At 45.4% G+C, this 12,827-nt stretch overlaps 2 protein-coding genes across 5 annotated transcripts in view; one reads left to right on the top strand and one right to left on the bottom strand.

The window, feature by feature from the left end:
- Positions 1,145–12,275, bottom strand: SLC25A20 (solute carrier family 25 member 20). 2 transcript variants are annotated; one of them, XM_021409577.1, is made up of 9 exons: positions 11,916–12,270; positions 11,309–11,401; positions 9,249–9,376; positions 7,101–7,191; positions 6,228–6,345; positions 5,064–5,136; positions 4,409–4,518; positions 2,824–2,948; positions 1,145–2,323 (listed from the first exon to the last, which is right to left on the bottom strand). In XM_021409577.1, the coding sequence occupies exons 1-9, from the start codon at positions 12,018–12,020 to the stop codon at positions 2,261–2,263; spliced, it is 906 nt and encodes a 301-aa protein (XP_021265252.1). In that variant the 5' UTR covers positions 12,021–12,270; the 3' UTR covers positions 1,145–2,260. The 2 variants fall into 2 exon arrangements, 1 of the variants encoding a protein (XP_021265252.1); XR_002442517.1 differs by lacking the exon at positions 1,145–2,323 and adding an exon at positions 4,083–4,154 and having other exon boundaries at positions 2,818–2,948; positions 11,916–12,275.
- ARIH2 (ariadne RBR E3 ubiquitin protein ligase 2) overlaps positions 11,266–12,827 on the top strand; it is a 30,988-nt gene continuing 29,426 nt past the window's right edge. The window contains exon 1 of one of the 3 annotated variants that reach the window (XM_021409574.1): positions 11,266–11,414. The gene's annotated coding sequence lies outside the window, so the exon portion shown is untranslated. Of the gene's footprint in view, positions 11,415–12,361; positions 12,474–12,827 lie in introns of those variants that run through there. The other 2 variants (XM_021409573.1, XM_021409575.1) reach the window with 2 other exon arrangements.

Genomic DNA, 12,827 nt, shown 5'->3' with positions numbered 1-12,827 from the left:
TAAGCATCAGTATTTGAAATTTTGAAAGGAGATGCATGGTATGTGCACTTCTGTCCCCATCAGGAAGCGTCGCTAGTTCTTTAACACTCAAGTGAAAGGGAATGAAGAATTGCAGCTTTATGACACTTCGTAAAGCTGAGAGAAATTGCTTCTAGGCATCACAGTCCCAGCACAAAGGTCAGAAAGGTGATGAGAGTAGCTAGACAATCAAAGCCAGGGAGAGCATTTGGTGGTTAGGAAACACATATCCACAAAAGCAGACCCAGTCCTCTTGAAATTAGTTTGCATTTAGCCTCAACAAACCTAGAGAGTTGTGTTTAAAACAGTTTCACAGATTAACGTCCTTTAATTACTATTTCTCTGAACTTGTATTAACTCAATGTTAAGTAATCCATTCATCCACAGCAGTGACTTTGAGAAGCAGGAGCAGCAGCAGGTTCCTAGGCAGTGAGGAATGGGGAGGGTCTGCTGCTGGTAAAAAAGCAGGGAGAACGTGGAGGCAGCTCCAAACTACTGGGCTTTTCCCACACCAGGAGCTCCCTCATTGGTTTCACACCTCCCACCTTCTCCCTGTAAATCACAAAATCACAAAGGCAGGTTTTGGGGAAGGCAGATTCCCTTACAGAGAATTAGGAAGCAGAATGCTATTCAAGGCTTCTGAAGCAGCATTGGGTGGGGTGTATTCAGAACAACCCCATTTGTCGAAAGCCAAGGTGAGACTGTTTCTTTACAGCACAGACCAATAGGCCACAGCAAATCAAGAACAACCTCTCCGCTGCCCTTTCTGTGGGGCAACAGGACAGATTCTTTCCCTAAGCTCCCCTGCATCCATGTCTGGGCCTTTTCCTGAAAAACATCAAATCCTTTCCACAGATGAGCTTTTATTTAGCATTGGGCTTTACAGTTAAAGTGCTTCAGCTGTAACAGCACCTCATGTTTGCCTTTCAAGTCCTGCTAAGTGCAGAACATTCATTTTCCAGCCTCATGTTAAAGAACCAAAAATCCAAAAGATAAAAGGCAAGCAGTTAAAGATTAAAAGCAGTAAGGCACAGCCCATTTCCCACTGACATCCAAGAATTAAGAACTGGAAAACTTTTGCCAAACTAACCATGCACGACCAGACAAAAATAAACCAAAGCACACATTCAAGCCAAGCAGCAGCCAGCTTTATTGAGTTCTGATAACACTGCAACGAAATCAGGAGAACATAAAAGTGCTTTCTGCCTCTTAGCATTAGTAATTTCTTAAATTAAAATGTGATAATGTTCAATAATATTACAAGAAAACTGAGGAACAGAAGTTAGAATAAAGTTAGACAAGATTGCAAAGCCATGTCACCTTCATATCCCCCTTGCGTCAGAGTAATTGAGTTCTTAGAAGTCCTGTTAAAATTTCTTAGGTGAGGGATTGAACCTCCAGGATGCAGCATTTGATGAATCAGATACATCATGGGCTGCTATGAATCATGCTGTACTTGTGAAACCACATTTGGAATATGTTCAGTGGAACAGAAAGTGACAAAGGGGTTTCAGAGAAAAGTTCAGGTCAATCAAACACATTTCCACATTTCCCCACTGGCTACCTTTGTCAAGTTTATAACAAGTGTCTGAGCATAATTCATTTTTCCCTAGATCTGCAGAGAAGATCAGTGTGTAATATCCTGTAAAGTATCTGTTATACCTATCAACCCACCAAAACATAACTCTAACCTCACCCGCTTCGTTCCTTATTTGCTGCATCATATGCATATAACATCAAAACAGCTGTCGCCATGCAAACATCCACAACTGAAAATACTGCATGAGAACACTACTTGACACTGCTTGTAAAAACTAGTATGTGCAGCTGCGAACTTAGGCCCTGAGAGTTAAGTACACACTGCCTAACAATTATTTCAAGCAAATTAGCATTAATAGCTACGTGTCTCTTCAGTAAATAAAGAATTTATTTTCGAAGTCTCCCCTTCTTCCATAAGGAAGTACTTAAGGTAGTGAGCGTAGTGTGCATTAGCAGCATTGCTGCTGTGATACATTGGCTCAGAATACAGGTGTATCACCTTTAGCTCTTCATCAACTCTAGTTCAGAGTCACGCCTTGTATTTCTGAATGGCACATAGCACCACCTAAAGAACATGAGGAAGGCCAAAAGGTACTGGGCAAGCAATAATTCCTGAAACTTCAAGTGATCATTCATTTATTCCTTTAAGGCAGACTAGCACTCTCTTCCCCCTCCTCTCTAATTTCCGGAGACTTCGCAATCTTCATAGACCTGGTACAATCCAATTAAGAAACTTCATAGCAACTTCAAAACCAAGAAAACATGCCTGGAAAAGAGAATGGACAGAACAAATAAGGATTCTCAAAACCTATTCCAAACAAGGCCTTTGAATGCAACAGTATGAACACCTGGGATGGCTGATGTGAAAGGAAGAAGTGAGCAAAAAATGGTCTTGCACCAGAGGCAAGAATTCTACTACATCTCTTCATGTATAGGCAGAACATCTAATCCTTTAAGTTCATTATTTATTGAAGAGGAAGCCAGACCAAACTTATCCACACATTTCTGTATTCTACTGGTAGACATATAATCAAACAGAAATACTGTGCTTTAATGCACAGCTTAGAAGGAAGGTTTAGCTGGTGTTCCTCCTAGATTAAGGTACATTTTAGAACCTGGACATCAGTAGCCAAAAGCACTTACAGTTATGAGAATGTTGCTGAGATGGTCAAACAATAAGCAGTTTGTCATTTCTTCTGCAAACTACAAGCATTCACTATGGGTGGCAACATCCCCCATGCCCATCTGGAATTGCAGTTTACTTACCGCATTAGCAGGAAATGCCCTGATCATGACAGCTGTGAAGCCCTTATAGAGAGATGCAACTCCTTCCTCTCTGATAAGTTCTCTCAGCACATCTCTAAAGCCATTTGGGTATTTTCCTGGAGGAGCTGCAAACAATACAAAACACATTAGCTAAGATATGCAGCAGTCACAAATACTAAAGGGATAAGTGATAGCCTAGGATTTTCATCAGGTTCATATTGCTAGATCACCTAAATGGCATCAGAATCCAAGCATTGCTTGAAGCTATGTTGTGAAAACATCTGCTTGGGAAAATGACCTTTTTCAGTCAAAAGCAAACAAACCAAACCGCCAGCTCAGTAAACAGAAGCTAAGTGCTCACCATCAAGACAAAAAAAAATCTACACAATTAAGACATCTTGGGTGGAGGGGGGGGAAGAATAGAACGAAGGAAGAACAACTTTTGCCAGGATTGGATGTCTGAGCTGTTACTTTCACTGTTGAGGACAGCTCTCGCAAAAGCCGCAATTAGGAGATAGGAAGGTCATCAGCAATAACTGATGAAGCTATTTTATAAGAAACTGAAAGTGATCCTATCTCATGCCCCAGCCAAGAAGTGCAACAAACCACAGGGTATTTTAATGCTAATGTTACACGGATTTGCTAAGATTTAAAAAAAAAAAAAAAAAAAAAAAAGATTCTATTCAATGAACTGGTTCTTCCTTCTCCTGACACTTCTCTGGGAAGCGCTCCCTCGGCCAGCCCTCTGAACAAGTACTCCACTAAACAACCCAGTCCAACAGAACCACCATAAAGCACGCCATCTGTAAAGCAGCACTGTAGATTAGCTCTGTGGAACAAGGACCTAAAGCTGAGACGTATATCACACACAGCCCTCCATGATAGCCTATGACCACAGCAGCCATTATTCATAGGAAAAAAAAAAAAAAGGCTCCTGCACCGGATCATCATGATCTGTAATTCACAAGAGATGCCCAGTAAAGAGCTAAGCCTGCAGACAGAGACTATGGGAGAGCTTCAGTAACAATATGCATTGAAAAATACTCACAGAAAAAACGATGAAAAATGTGTTAAACTGCTGAAAAGGCCTGGGGCCATCCTCACTATAACTAAACCACAGATGCTTAAGAGCAGATCTGTTAGTCCAAAAGCAATACTCTCAGCAAGGCACACACAGCTGCTATAGATTTTAGACAGTACAGACTAAGATTTACACAACTATGCCTGAAGTGAAATAGCAAAGCCCTTCAAAGACTTACATTTGTAATAAAACAGTCACAACACTTGGCTCTATTATGATGATTTCCATGCTTACGTTTCAAAACAGGTATCTAAAATGGGGATCATTATATTAGTAGGGATGTAGAGAGAAAGAATTAACAGCCAGATTTGACAACAATTTGCAAGGAAACCAACAGAAAAGCTAGACACACACCAGTTTTTTTGTGTATTTGTCTTAAGCAGTGCTCAAGTTATGCTACCTCCCACCAAAGAAGATGCTCGAATGGCATCTTCCATCACTGCCCAGCCCATTCCCAAGGGCACTGTGCTGCGTGTGGCCATGACAATCTGGCATGCTACTCACCAGTCTGGAAACGGGATTTCAGCACGTCTGGTGGAATGGCAACTGCCCAGTTGAAGATTCCAGCCAAGCCCCCAGCAAAGAGGATCCTCGGCACACTCAGGTCACTCACACTGTGGCAGGGTTGGGGTGGGTGGAAAACAGAGGAGAGGAGGGAGGGGGGAAAAGAAGAAAAAAACAACTCATTTTGACTACAGTGACATCCAACAATTCAGAAGGCTGCACAATGCTGCAGACAAGAGTGCAGTAATACGAGCAAGATGTCCAAGAATTAGAGCACTCTGTGCAAAATGTGCCAACTCCAGCCTAGAAGTTTGAATCCTTTCATACAGCAGCATGAACAAAATGCTCTGCAGTGGTGGGGAAGAGCCAGAATACAAAACAAACCAAAAAAACCAGAACAGATCTTTGCACACACAGAGGGGTGAAAGAGCAAACAGACCTACTCCAAGTATTCTTTACTTGGCTAATAAAATCCAAGGCTAGAATCTGAGCAAAACTCAGAATATCGTTCTGTCTGTTAACTCCAGTCCAAAACAGCTCTACTCACAGCTAATGACAAAATTTTTTTGTTTTATTGATGCTGCTCTAAATCTCTTCTTAACTAGGGAAATTAAATAGCAAGTCCAGGAAACACTGACTTTAGGTTTTCACAAACCTCTTTCCCTCAGGGGTCAGAGTGTTCTTCAGCCATTCATATGTCATGAAGTACATTCCACTGGCTGGGACATCTAGAGGATAAACAACAAAATCTGTGAGCGGTGGGAAACAAAATGAAGCCTAGAGACACAGGAGCCCCACGCCAGCTCAGCAACAACACTAAATACATCCAGATTGCTCTTCTGAGACAAAAAATTCTGTCGTTCTAGACAGAGGAACCTGAACTTTCCTAAAGAGAGCAGGTGCTAAAAGGCAAGAACTGGAAAAACATCTGTTCTTGAGCACTTCTGTCAGCAGCCCTTCAAATCAGATTGTAACCTGGCCATTAATCCAAGAGCTCTAAGCTTTCTTAACTGCCCCATTGCACACTAGAGCAGTTCAGAAACTTCAGCAGTTTAACACACTATTTGTTCTAATGAAGCCAGATTTTTCTGTTGTTGATGGGTTTGATTTTGCTTTAAGATACTTCCATAGCCCATTCTTAGCTCATGCCTAATCTGGACAACCAGCCTCAGGCTATGGACCCTGACAGAGCTGCTAGCTTTCCTACTACTATGAGAAGCAGATGACAGAACAAATTCCTAAACTGAGATATCAAACACAGAAATTTCACCTTGAACTCGGAAAGCACTGCCCCAGTACAGGGAACAGTCTAACCTTGTTCAAAAGGAGAAAGTGCCCAAAGATTCACTGTCCAGCATAGTTACTTTGTGGCTGTTTTTGTGAGAGGGGTCATGGCATTCCAGTCTAAAATAACCCACTCTCAAAAGGTTAGAAAGCGAACTGCTGCCATCATGTCTTTGAAATCAATCAGCATTATACAACAGTCACAGACAGAAGTCACAGTCCTTTTCCCAAGGAAGGAAAAAAAAGCTCACTTCTGCGTTTTCCTCTTCTCAGCTCCTGAAGGCTTTAATTCCTCTTGGCTTCTCAGATCTTAATTACTTCCTACATCCCTCTGATCTTTGTCATCTAATCTCTAAATCTCATATTTATTTCTCAGTCCCTTTGAGCCACTAGAGTAACTGCGGACTGCAAAAAAAGGATAAAAGAGCAACAGAAAGCAACTCCAACTGGGTAAAGTGACAGCAAGACCTATGTCAGGCTTCTTATCTTCAAGTATCCCAAGCTGAAGCAGCATCAGAACATTCCGATCAGTTACCTCTCATGAGGGTGAGCACTGTCCCCTTGTACACACCGCGAATCCCAGCCTCGCGGTACAGCTGTTTTGCACAGTCCAAAGAGCCACTGTATTTAGTTTCACCTGTAGCTGCCTGGATCTGTAGGATTAAAGTGACAGTTTCTGGCTTGTGAAGGTTTCTGGCTGGTGAACAATCATTCAGCTAATAATTAGAAAGCCACGTGCATGTTTCCAGAGAGGAAAGTGCACATACTCATTCTTCAGGCACTCCTACATATGAAGCCTCCGCACCATTTCCTCAAAAAGCACTCTCTCATTCAAGCTGAGCATATGTTTACTGTTCCATGCACTAGCTAGATTGTCCCTTATTTTTCACCACTCTAAGTTTGAAGCAACAGAAGACAGTTAGGTAATCGTACACTCACATAGACAAAAAGTAGCCTTTAAATAATTTAGTAAAGTTCGAACAATTTGTATGCGTATAAAACTTTCATAATATCACGTCTGTCGGTACTAATGCGAACACCCACCACCATGCTAACGGAGTTCAAGAGAGCCTGACATAAGCAAGCCTTCCCATCTCTGCTGAAGACAGTATTTTCATTTGTTCAGGTTTACGTTTTCCTCTAATGTTTTAAAAGTCCCTGGGGAACTGTAGAGCCAGCAGTCACCCAAACATTAAAAACCTCTTCCATGGATTTTGAAACACTGTATTGGGAATTTGCCAAGATTATGGAAAATCTTTACAATAGGAAGTCCTACAAACGACTAGTTTGGGATTTTTATTTTATTTTTTTTTTTAAAAAAAGTTTCATTCTGAAAGGCTAGTCTTTCCTGGTGTGGAAAGACAAGACCACTACAATTGAATTCATGTCACCACATCCAATGTCTTACCTGTAAAAGGCACTTGATTCTCTCTCCTGGAGCCATGATTGCTGTTGTGAACACTCCTGACAACATGCCAGCTGCAAACAGCTGAGGATATCTGTACAGAAGAAACAGAAGCGAGACGCTAACACAACACAGTACATAGGAAATGAAGGGCAGAAAGACCCCTGTATCGCAAGGTTATTCTGCTTTATACAAGGTTGGCAGTGGAACTAGATAGATATGTATCTACTGCTTTTGATCAGCACAGAAGTGCCTCATCAATGCATAATTAGAGCTAAACATTTAAGATCTCTGGGATTCAAAGCCCTGGTTCCCACAGCAACCATTAATTCAGGCCTGCACATCTATTGTATTTGCTAATAATTCTCGCACTTGCATTTTTTGCTACAGCATTCTCCATTGATTTTTATTCTCAATACTCTCTTCTTCTTACAGTCTCCCATATTCTGCCTAACGATCTCAGCTTCCATGTTTATTGCTGCTTGTGCAGCCAGCAGCCTCACTTCCATGCCCTCAGTCACTCAGTCCTTCAGCCTGTGCCATAGTGAAGTCTGCCCTACCAACCTGTCATCATCCCTACACACACTGCATCTACCTTCATGAAGAAAATTCTGTTACAGAAATCCCTTACACAGGTTGACTTTCTCCATGTCAATTTTGACATTCAAACTTCTGTTACCTTCCTTAGTAAAAAGATCTAATACATTAATTAAATTCCACACTTTCTACTTCCCTTCATTTGCTCAAGAGATAGCATTCCGTTCAGGCTTTTCAATCCTTATACCTTCCTTTACTCCTAAATTCCCATTAAATTTTCTCCACTCCCATCTTCCAGACCTTTCAGAGCTTCACCTGCCACTTACATGTACCTCCTGCTCAGACTAAGCTTTGAGTTTTCTAACTCACCTCGAGATTATTCAGTCCCAGAAAAGACAGAACATGCCCTGAAGGTGCGGCACAGTTGTGCACAATGACAGATCCACCACTTATTTCTTGACTTTTGTTCTTTCTCTCCCGCTGCTCTGCCTGGGAAGAGTTCGACATGAACAGTCCAAAGACTACGCTCCACTTCTCCACCTTCTCATTAAAACTTCCCTTTGATACAATGTGTACAAAACACAAAGCACTAGAGATGGCTGGGCTGCTGGCACTAAGCCCACAGTCCATTTGTTTCCCTGCATTCTCAGTTCCTTACCAACACTCCCAGTTTTACCCTTCAGCCTTGTCTGCAAAGTTGGTAAACTGGACAGCAAGGAGAGCAAGCAGCACTAAGCACCCCTGCCCTGCCTCCCTCGGGGTGACAGATGCGGAGGGAGCTCGCTCCTCACCATTGCAGCAGCTTGAGCTGCAGAGCCAGGTGCACCCAGCAACAGCCCTGCCCAGTCAAGGCTCCAACAGAAACCATTCCTCCCCACCCTGCCACGCTTGGCTCAACACACTGAACTCCCGCTTTCTGACAGGGCTCCTATGTATTGCACAAATAATAGAATAAAATGTTGCTAAGCTACAGTTCTATTCTGGGGAGCTATAAATCACAATTCAGCAAAGGAGTTAAGGGAGCACTTTATGGGCGAGGGCTTTCCTCAAGAGTAAGTTCGCCTGGAGAGAGAGATATGAAGTTTTCTTAGCTTCCCTTCTCTTAAATGTGCCTAAAAGGAGGGCTGCTCATAAACACTGCTTTTCAGAAATTAACAACAAAGCATTTCTATGACTACTGTTTTACCCTAAACTAAAGACATAGCAGAAGTCACAACTAGCAGGGAAAAGAGAACTGGGATTCCTGAATGTCAATTTTGTCAAGACTGCTTGACCGTGAATTTATTTATTCCATACATTCCGTTAACAGTAAGAGTTTTCAAAGGCAATTGTTACACAACTCACACTGTATTCATCTAAAACGGAATTGTTCCTTAATGGCTGTTTCTTGCGTAGAAGGGGAATTGCACGGCACCTGCCCACTTGATGTCTGTTTTTAGCCTATGCCGTCAGTCCCACGCTTCCAGAAGCGTTAAAACACACGAGTGTTTTATTTTTTGGAACTATATTTATAGCCTAGGAGAAAAGACAAATTTACACCACAACTCAAAGCACGACAATACAGGAAGCTGCAGGAGCCTTATGGTGCCTTTCCCACTTAACCCAGGAACTCACGTCAAAACGTCATCAGGTTTTTTCTGTTGGAGTCTTTTTCCCAAGCCAAATCCAAAGAAGCACACAGCAAACATGGGTGTCACCCCGATAATAGGAGCTGCCATTCCTTTGTACAAGCCTCGGACTCCCTGCAGGAAACATTATCGCAAGAATTACTTGTTTTTGCATAAGCTTTGTGCACACTTCAGTTTACTGAAAAGCAAAATGCTACAGTATAGGATAGCATCAGCAAGGCAGTCATACTAATCGGAATAATAATGGGATCTATTGCTCATTTACGATTATACTTGTTTAACTGTTTCAGAGGAAAGCTATCCTTCCCAGAAAATACTGTAACCTTTAACACCTTTCCCTTCCAATACTACTCATCCTGTACTTACATCTCAAGTACAAGGAATTTAAGTTAAAAGCCCCCTGAATGACAGTCGTAACCGTCTGTGTCAGAAGTCCTCTCTTTCAGATACATACAAAAAATGCAGATGTGCCTTAACAGTAAGACATCAAATGCAGCAGTGCAAACTGCCATTGCTGAGCCTGAGAATGCTGGATCAAATTCATGGTAAGGGAAGAGCCAGGGACATTGGTGTGAACTATTTCACTCCCTACACAAACTCAGTTTAGAATGAGTTCAAGAGCAAACTATTTTTCTTGTCCTCCTATAAGTCAAAACTTTTTCACCATAAACACTTACATCCTTGATGTTTCCCTTCACCAGGCTGCACATATGGACAAATTCTAATGCAGATCCCAGCAGCAGTGTTTACTTCATCTATCTTACCTTTGAACTGAATGTTTTTCTTATAAAAAGGACTTATCTTTCTAGATAAAGGCTACATGCACAAGTTAAATATTTGCTAGTCCATCCATTCATCCTATCCCCTCCCCAAAATAAGCCAGTATGTCCCAAAGGGTGTTTGTATGTGTAGAGACACAGCCGACTCTGCAATGAAATCCAGCCTGGCTGACAAAGATCAAACTCTCCTGCTCAGTCTTCCCATGAACAACTGGAAACAAAAGGCCTTGGCACAGAGGTTCAGCAGCTCTCCTTACTGAAACAGATGAGCACTGAGTAGGAGTAGAGAGGCAGCTTTACTCGACTGAACTCGACATCAGAAGGCTATTATTACAGCTCAGCTCTGACGTCTGTGCTTCAGCAGGGGTGTTAAAAACTGCATGGAATTCAGAGCTAGTGAAGTATCTCAGCGCTTTGTGGGAGAGACCACGGAAGTGAGGCTTGTTTTGGTTATATAACAACCTGTGAAATACCATCACAAAAGTAGATTTCAGATACGATACTGATCATTCATTTAGTAGAGAATTACCTAACAAGATCCAGTGGTCAGAAATCAGACTTAACACTACTAAATGAACACCAGGACTTTGAAGTCATTATTTCCAAATGGTAAACAGCTGCTGGAAAACCTTAGGAAGCAGCGAAGTGGATTCCATGTCACTTCATATCTTTAAACCAAGGCTGCGTGCCTTTCTACAAACAAAACAGACTATGGTTCAACCATATGATACGACTGATTCAGGAGCGAAAGCCTCTGTCTACCTTTTGAAGATTAAACAAAACTACTGTAAACGCTCTACTATAAAAAAATACACGTACCTATTAACTCAAATGAACACTCCTCTGCCTTCTCACAGATGGCATAATAAAGCACAGAAGAAAGTAAAAGTGCTGCTTGAACCAACAAAAGTCGCTGCCTATTTTAGGACTTCCATAGCCAATTCCAAATGCCAAAGACAGCACGAGCCCACTGCCTGCAACAAAGCCGATATTAAGTCTAGTCCTGAACTCCAGACATTAACGTTGTGATACTTTGAACCAGAAGAGAAATTTGGAACAAGTGGACACTAAGTATTCCCCATGAGATCTCCCTTCAAGCTGTGTAAACTGATGAAAAATTTTTATTAGAGTCAATCCAACCGATAACTCAGGGCTTTAATAGTCTCCGGGGGGGCACTCCCACACAATTCCACTCCTGTGACGTACAGGACAACTGACAACTGACGCTTTTGGCAGGAGTGCAAACGGCAAGCTAGCGCGGCAGTACCTCTCCAGTCAGAGTCTTCCTGAAGCAGTCAAAGGTCCCAGAATAGAGCGGCGGCTGGCCAGGCTGCGGCCGAGGCTGGGTCTGCAGTCTGACCTGGCAGGAGGGGGTAAGAAGGCATTGCTTTATTCAGTATTGTTACCCCAGCTTTGATTGGGAGAGCACTTCAGTGCGACCGCTGGGCAGCACGAGCTGACTTTGTGATGTTTGCAGAGCGTCAGCATCATTTATACTCTCCAGAAGTTAAGAGAACGACTGTTAACTTCTTTCATAGCCGACGTATTTAGCTAATTAACTTCTGGGATGACATCTGGTAACAACCCTACGCGAACGCTCCGGAATTAACGCCGCGTTCGGTAACGCCCACAGAGCGCTGTGGCTGCGGGGCCTCCACGCCGGCAGGGGGCGCTCACAGCCCGCTCGGCTCCCTCCGCGAGGCACGCCGGGAGTTGTTGTCCTCGGCGGCCCCGCAGCGCCCGCCGGGAAGCGTAGTCCTCCCGCGCCACCGTGCTGCTGCCCCCGCGCGGCGCCCGCTGGGAAATGTAGTTCCCTCCGCCACTGCCCCGCCCAGACCTGACGCCCGGCCCGGCAGCCCCGCGCCGTTCCTCACCTTGATGGTGTCCAGCGGGTGCCCCACGAACACCAAGCACACGCCCCCGAAGCCGCCGGCGAAGAAGTTCTTCACGGGGCTGATAGGCTGCGGCTGTTCCGCCATGGTGACGGTTGATGAGGGGCGCAGAACGGAACCGGGGCGCTGCGTGCCCACCGAGCGAGTACCGCCCCCTCCGCCCCGCGACCTTTACCCCAGTGCCGAGCGGCGCGGCACGCTTGGACTCGGGGGGGAAGCGGGGCAGGCGCGAGAGCGGCGGGCCTCGTGCCGGCCGGGCGGGTTCCCCATCGAGCTCCGGTACCGACGGGGCCGCCGGCCGTCACCGGCTCGCGAGGGCGCCGAGTGGAATCTCCCGCTCGCCTCCCCTATCCCCGCCCCGGTGGCTCCGCCGTTCCCCCCTCCCGCGGCCCGCAGCGATGGTGCGGCCCGGCGGCCGCGGCCCTGCCCGGCGGAAGTGACGGAGCGCGGAGGTTGGGGCTTCCGGCGCGCAGGCAGCGGCGGCCCGGCAGGAGGAGCCCGGGGCGCCGCTCCCTGCCTCCCCCGCCCGCCGCGCCGCCGGTAAGTGCGGGGGCGCCGAGCCGCGGGGAGCGGGCTGCCCGCAGCGTGCCGCCCGGCCCTGCCCGCAGCCCTCGGCGGGGAACGGGGGGCGGCGGGCGGCTGCTGCTGCCGCTGCTGCTGCCGGGCGAGAGCGAGCCGAGCGGAGGGCCCGGTGCCGCCTCGGCGCTACTCCGGGGGGCACCGCAGGCCCGGCGGGGGATGGCCGCGGGCTGGCCGCGCTCTCCCCGTCAGCAGCGTGAGGGGCGGTGCGGGGCTGCTCCTGCATCCGGAGCTAACGGCTGAGGAGGTTTAAACTGCGCTCTGTTCCCTTATAGAGTGCTGCGAGCAGGGGGGAGGTTCGTGTGGGCACGCGTG

This window comes from Numida meleagris, chromosome 11, assembly GCF_002078875.1.
Source record: "Numida meleagris isolate 19003 breed g44 Domestic line chromosome 11, NumMel1.0, whole genome shotgun sequence".
NCBI lineage: Eukaryota > Metazoa > Chordata > Aves > Galliformes > Numididae > Numida > Numida meleagris.
The sequence above is the reverse complement of the archived record's forward strand: the minus strand, read 5'-3'. Positions and strand labels throughout refer to the sequence as shown.